This window comes from Alosa alosa, chromosome 3 (genome assembly GCF_017589495.1).
Source record: "Alosa alosa isolate M-15738 ecotype Scorff River chromosome 3, AALO_Geno_1.1, whole genome shotgun sequence".
NCBI classification, from domain to species: Eukaryota; Metazoa; Chordata; class Actinopteri; order Clupeiformes; family Clupeidae; genus Alosa; species Alosa alosa.
In genome coordinates, this window is record NC_063191.1 from 36,854,529 (window position 1) to 36,861,892 (window position 7,364).

General features: G+C 40.1%; 2 protein-coding genes across 2 annotated transcripts in view; one reads left to right on the forward strand and one right to left on the reverse strand.

The window, feature by feature from the left end:
• Positions 1-2,120: 2,120 nt before the first annotated feature.
• On the forward strand, positions 2,121-3,524 carry LOC125291979. The gene is made up of 2 exons (XM_048239053.1): positions 2,121-2,605; positions 2,813-3,524. The coding sequence occupies exons 1-2, from the start codon at positions 2,132-2,134 to the stop codon at positions 2,996-2,998; spliced, it is 660 nt and encodes a 219-aa protein (XP_048095010.1). The 5' UTR covers positions 2,121-2,131; the 3' UTR covers positions 2,999-3,524.
• An 889-nt stretch (positions 3,525-4,413) lies between these two features.
• The window catches only part of ttf2 (transcription termination factor, RNA polymerase II), a 17,503-nt gene continuing 14,552 nt past the window's right edge, over positions 4,414-7,364 (reverse strand). The window contains 4 exon segments of the mRNA XM_048239058.1: positions 4,414-5,576; positions 5,988-6,062; positions 6,371-6,453; positions 6,644-6,797. Coding sequence (XP_048095015.1) covers positions 5,432-5,576; positions 5,988-6,062; positions 6,371-6,453; positions 6,644-6,797 — 457 coding nt within the window. The 3' untranslated portion in view covers positions 4,414-5,431.

Genomic DNA, 7,364 nt, shown 5'->3' on the forward strand with positions numbered 1-7,364 from the left:
TGCTAAGTTTGTGCCAAATAAATAATAGCATCTGTAACACTTTGAGATGTGTTTGAAATGTGAAATATCTAAACAATTGAAGCAGCTAGGCATTTCCAAGTAACCTGGCTTTGAAATAACAGCACATTTCTGTCTCCAACACTGCAAAATGACATCCCACTTTGTATTAGAAATAAATGTTGAAATCCATAACCATTATTAACATGGTAGCCTAATTACAAGACATTGTAAAATCAGACTTACCAATGATGCCAGCCCTTGGCCTGCACTTATTCGTGGCAGCGCTTGTACTAGCCTACTAGCCACAACAGCAGGCTGACGTCTTTGCATTTGTTAATTTTGGTGTCTTTTTTTTAGCAGCTCTGAAGCTTTCTCTTGTTTTTCTAAATGTTCATGCCTCCTATGGCTACACATTTGGCAGGTACTGTGAGAACGACAACAACACTAAACTTGACACTACAATATGAGGACCCCTAGTGGTCGAGACCCTGGGCTGCAGCCCATATAGCCCAGTGGCCCTGACGAGTACATGTGCAAACACAGGTCACTTCAGGACAGAAATGCAGAGGAGTAAGATAGACTAGGGGTGCGAGTTTGACAGTGTTTTTTGCAGACAGCGCATGCGGACTGTGGCCACAGGGAAGACAGATGCACAAAGTGGGCTGAGTAAGGCCGAAGTTAATTAATAAAAGATAGATAGATAGATACAGTGGATCAGAATTTAACACTGGTTGCATATGATTGATTTATTCAATATCACTTCACTGGAGAGGTGTCGCCCATTTTAGAGTCCCCGCCTTGACGTAGCTTCCCGCTACCTATATCACCACCGAACTGGGGCCAAGACAGAGAGAGTGGTCTTGAATGATTTTGATGTATGCCACAACAATGCATGCATAAATATTATATTATTTATTAGATGATTTAGGTAGGTAGATTGAGAAGGAGAAATTACATGGAATTACATTATGTGTGTTTTTTTTTTAATAGAGGCTACAATCTCTCTGACATGGTGAGATGGCAGTGTTATAGGGTTAGGGTTATAGGGTTAGGGTTATAGGGGAGCCCTCTCTTTATTTGTCATACTCCTACTTGACATAGCAATTAAAATTTTACATGAGCAGTAAAATCTGCATGCTGCTCTTTCTTGACATAGTGGGGATTCGTCTTATAACCACTAGGGGGCGCACATGACCAAAAGTGTAAGTGTCAAAGTGTAAAACCTCCAGATGAAATCCATTATAATGAATCCATTAGCTCATGACCTTCCACTATATATATATATATATAAATAATGCATTGCATTTTGATTATGTATTCTATACCTCCTTTCTAACTTAGTTTAAGTGTTACATTGCACTGTGTGTGTGTGTGCAGTAGCTAATAAAAGAAGGGCAATAGTCAGAGTTTACAAATTATAGATCAACATTTTCTGCTGGTGCCACTGTCTGCCGGATAACAAGCATCTCTGAACTGACCACATTTCAGCCCTCTAGGTCACTTGATATGACTTGATGAGGTCTTGTGAAGCTGTGAGCAAAGGTAGATCAATATAGAATGAAAAATGTGTACTTTAGACCATTATTTGCCAAGATACGCTCATGCGTTTGCTAAAATTCCCTATGGAAACTCACCATAGGACTTTTGATTACTCAAAATGCATACTGACAAAGCCTTACTGTGTTGCAACCTCTTGGTGTAGAAGCATAATCCTGGTCTCAAATTAAAGGTAACACGGAGGTTTTTGTAGACTATTTTGGATTGTATGTCAGATGTTCTGATATAGAATGACTACACAAAATATGGAATAATGATTCCTGATGAATATTTCAATACCCAATAGAGTACTAAAGTGTGACATCATGTTTCCCTTTTTTTTGGACTGAATTGTAGTTTGTCATATGACTGATTTCATTTCAGTTCCTCCCTCAGTGCCAGCTCATACCAGCTCAGACTTTCCATCATGTCAGTTTTCCCTGTGGTTAGTTTGTCTTGTAGCAACAGCACACTTACGAAGGGGAAGTGCATTCACTGATGCTATGCCATGCACTATTACTTTGGAGCGCATATGGGGTCCCAGTAGACTAACGCACAGCCTCTCTAAACCGAATTCGCACAACCCTCAGTCACCATGGCACACCAGCTCCTGCCAGTGCCACCCCTGAAGAAGATGGGGTCACCGACCGCCACAGCGCTTGCCCTCGTTGTCCTGTTCCTATTTCTCGAGCTTTTGTTTACGTTTGTTTTCTTGTGTCCCTGTGATCCAAACTATGGCAGACATGTTTGTTTCTGCATTCTGTACATGCTGCTCCCTGCATGCATCTTGTTTTACGCCTGCCTCTTGATGGACAACAAGCGTATGGAGATCTGCGGCTGGACCAGAGAGGATTTCCCCCGGCCCTCCACCAAGTGCTGCACTGTGTTTCTGAGGGCGCTGTCCATAGGCCTGGTTTGGGTAATAATAGCTCTCGTCAATGGAGACTGGTATGTGTGCTTAAGGACACATAGCAATGGTACAGCCGAGGAACAGCTTGCCTGCAAGTATGAGGGAGACATGACAAAACCTGAAAAGTTTGAAGTCAAGTATTACACCAATGTATCTAGGGTAAGTAGCTAAACTGCTATCAATTACTATGTATTTACTGCATGCACTTTCTCTTAATACCAATGTGCATCTAATTCAGTCTGGTCACACACAATTAGGGTTTTTAGGAAATATGTCATGGAGTCAATAGAATGACATTCACTTGCAACTAATGAAGTATTCACAATTGATAATTGTGACATTTTAAATATTTTTTTTCTCTTTTAGTCTATAGGCTTAGGTTTGATTTTAGTAGTTTTGCTACTGTGGGTTGGAGGATCCTGCCGACGCACGTCATATAGACAACATCTGTTTGACCAGCAACTGGAGGAAGAGGCTGAAGAAATTTTCAGACAACTGATAGCTGATGAAGCAAAACAGAAATCAAGAGAAGGGGCAACGGATATAAGATAATGTGTTATGATTATTGAATGAATTATATTAATGGAGGAGTCAGACATTTTTTAAGCCTATGCAATATGGAACACCAAGACAATATTATGTAATGTCTTATAAAAAAGCTGGACATTTTCCAGAAATAATCATTAAATAGATAATCAGGAAAGGATGGATAACTTGTCTCAACATAACATTTTTGTAAATGCTTCTGTTTTCCCAACAACAATATAATCAGTCCTGACTTCTGTGTACTGAGATCTTTCTCACCCCAATGGACGAACGTCCAGGAATCAGAGTTGCCTAACAGGCTGACAATATAATAACTACATTGCAATGTTTAATTAACTGACCCTGGCTTTTTAGTTTAGCTATGTGGAAAGGTTACATTAGTATGATACTATTGTGCCATAAGGACCAAGACTAGTTGGTCATGATTCTAAAGGACCAAGACTAGTTGGTCATGATTCTAGGTGACATTTACAACTGAGAAAGATTCCCACTGCTCTGCTGGTCATTTGGAGGGCTCATACAGAACACTAGATTAGGAGAAAATTACAAATGGTAATGATTATGAATAACAAATAGGGCCTTATACTGGTGTCCTCAGATTAGATTCTATTAAACACATTTTTTCTATTATGAGTCATTTGTTATTTAATCAATCATGTATTCATATTTTATTAAGATTGTTAATATTAGTGTTATTATTGATGTTGATAAGAAAAGCTTGATGGATGTTTACGTCATTTGACTTTGTGCCTATTTAATCTTTATAATGCATGCTGCTACATGGATATTTGCGTGGCAGTGGTATGTGAGAAAGCATACTTCTGTTATTCCCACAGCTGATAAGGAAGCACAAATCTCAGTGGCTACTGAGACAATGGCATGTCTTGTGATCAGTAAGTTGAGCTCAGCCCTGTTATAGTGAGTGTAGCACAAAAAAGAATAAACTAAAATACTGATTCCTATAGCTTATTAAAAAAATAGCACATCATCTATGACCATTATTGCAAATGTAAGATACAATATTATGTCAAACTGTAATGCTGGGATAAAGGTGGGCCAGAGGAAGTACATGCTCACTGATGGCCTTCTTGGTGTGTGAGCTGGCTCTCACTCAGCTAGCTTGCTAGCTCCCTTATTAGGGTGCACTGCAGAGATAACTAGCGGAGCGGAATTTTACCATTTTAGGAATGTAAGTTTAAGAGTGACTGATATTCTAAATTCCCAAACTGAAACTTGACCTGCACGTTCAGATATTAGACAGTCTTTCAGGTTTTTCTGACTACCAAATTTGACCTGTACCACATGAAATGTACACATAACTGTCAATACCCAGAAATTATGCCCGAAATGGTTACTCAAACTTTTTTGTTTGTTTAGTCTATGCATTATGCCTTAATAACAGTGGAGTTTATGCATTTATGTGGATTGTACATGTACAATATTTTATTGTTGACAAAATAAAAGACAAAGCAAGTTAACTTCCAGAGACAAACATATACATGAACACCACAAAGAAAACATAAACAAGCAATAAAACAGAAAGGCAATTCAGGTCGTTGACAAATAGAAGTGCTGATAATCTGATCATACATAATGTGATGCCAAGAACTTACTCTGACATGACCAGACTCAAATGTTGTTACATGACATAACAAAAATGGGAACATAATGGTAAAAACAAAAATCCCCTTAAGGCAAAGGCACATTTACCTATCCCAGCCACCGTTACTGTCTGAAAACATTCAACTTCAGCATTTTGCCCTGATTTTGTAACAGTTATATCAACCTTTGTCTGTCCCATACAATAGAATAGTGACTCTACAGAAAGCTACATCTTACAGTAAAGGAATAAAAAAAGCCATCAATAGTTATTGCCTTGCAGAGTTAAAAAATATCACTATATTGTCAATTAGTGTTGTATGAGGAGTGATTTCCCTTGCATGTGTGTGACATTTTGTGGAAATAAAATAACTGGTTACAATGACTCAAGCCTAGCATACAATCAAGTTTTTTTAACTAGTAGCATTTCTCAACCGTTCAAGTAACTACCATGGTAACTACCCTTGTAGACACAGTTAAGGTCATACATACATGTTGCTTAAACTTGTAGTTTTGACCATAAAATAAATACCTAAAGATTCAGCACAATATCATGTTTCACTGATATATGGCAGCATAGACCACTTTCTGGCGAGCCAACCAGAGGCACGATAGATTGATTGATAATTGTGTATATTGTGTTGATTTTCAAGTGGAAGCAATATTAGTAATAGTAATATATTTATGTGTTAATATATTAGTAATAGTAATATATTTATATATTTATGACTGCCCACACCCACATGACATTTGTATAGGTTGCTGAACACTTTCAAGTAAATCCAATATGGCCAATACCTAAACCCTGGTGCAGTAGCTGCTTTAGCATCTTGCTGGTGCCTAGACACCGAAGATGACCCTGAGGTCAGCAAGGGAGAGCTTGGTAAAGGTGGACCCAGTGCCCGTCAGCACCTTCTGAGCCAGCTCCTTCTTCTTCTCCTGGAGGGAGGAGATCTTGTCCTCCACTGTGCCCTCACAGATGAACCTGTGAGAGGAAAGAGCAGATCAACAAAGCTGAACGCAACAGCACAGCCAGACTCCACTCTACACTACTCAAGTCAACACAGCACTCAATTAGCACTCATCCATGCATACTACTGCAACAGCACAGCCAGACTCCACTCTACACTACTCGAGTCAACACAGCACTCAATTAGCACTCATACATGCATACTACTGGAAGTCATAGAGTAAAGTGTATCCAAAAGCCTTCAGCTTTAGTTGCCTTCTCAAAAAGTTTGCACACTAACCGTGTTCATTTAGACTGAAACATAGAAGGTCTATGCATTTTGCAAAACATTATAATAATATAATACAAATAACATAACATCAGGTAATCATGCGATGTAGTTCTACACACATTATCTTCCACATGTTACATTTAGGGTCTTCTCACTTGTGAATGGTGACGTCGCGATGTTGGCCCACCCTGTAGATGCGGTCACAGGCCTGGTCCTCTAAGGCAGGGTTCCTGCACACACACACACACACACACACACACACACACACACACACACACACACACACACACACACACACACAGTGAATCACTCCACCAAACTCATTTCAAGTTCAACCGTGTTATTAAGAGAAATGTTGAATGGCATTCGCATACTATATTTTTTTTTTTTCATTATTTTGTTAAGCATATTATACGTCATGCTTTCAAAACAAACACTGGTGCTCCAAACCTAGACCAAGGTTTATGGTATTTCAAATGATATTATCCATTTAAAGCTTGTTATGGTGATCAGTAAGGGAAGATATGGGGTTGCTCACCAGTGCATATCGATGAGAAAGAGATGATTCCCACCAACCAGGTTAAGGCCTACCCCACCAGCACATAGGGACACCAGCATCACCTGATAGACAGTCACGCACACACGCACACACCTTGATTTGAGTTGAAAGCACCTGATTGCAAAGTGTGTGTTTTTGTGTTGCCATGTTTTCCAGGACAGCATTTGTGGATCACTAAATACAAATTACGGTGTGTGTGTGTGTGTGTGTGTGTGTGTATTCCCAATCTGAAACAGCAGTGTGTGGACACACCTGTGGTCCCTTGGGGTTGGTGTTAAACTCCTCCACCAGGTCCATGCGATGTTTAATGTTGACTGTTCCGTCGATCACACCGAACGTCAGCCCCATGCTCTTCAGGTGCACCGCAACGATGCGCAGCATGCTAGTCCACTGAGACACTATCACACTACACACACACACAACGCAATGACCAGTTTACCCACACACACACACACACACACAACGCAATGACCAGTTTACCCACACACACACACACACACACAAACAACCACGCAATGACCAGTTTACCCACACACACACACAACACCACGCAATGACCAGTTTACCCACACACACACACACACACACACACAACGCAATGACCAGTTTACCCACACACACAACACACACACACACACAACAACACACACACACACACACTACACACACACAACACCACGCAATGACCAGTTTACCCACACACACAACACACACACACACACACTACACACACAACACCACGCAATGACCAGTTTACCCACACACACACACACACACGCAATGACCAGTTTACCCACACACACACACACACACACACACACACAACGCAATTATCATTTTACCCACACACACACACACACACACACACACACACATTACCTAATATACACAACACCTAATATATACAATACTAACGTATTATTTTTACTCCACACACACACACATTTAATGCGCACAATACACACACACACAT

Coding starts and splice junctions, on each gene's coding strand:
- LOC125291979 (XM_048239053.1), top strand. CDS start 2,132: ATGGCACACCAGCTCCTGCCAGTGCCACCCCTGAAGAAGATGGGGTCA. Junction 2,606..2,812: donor ATTACACCAATGTATCTAGG/GTAAGTAGCTAA, acceptor TTTCTCTTTTAG/TCTATAGGCTTAGGTTTGAT.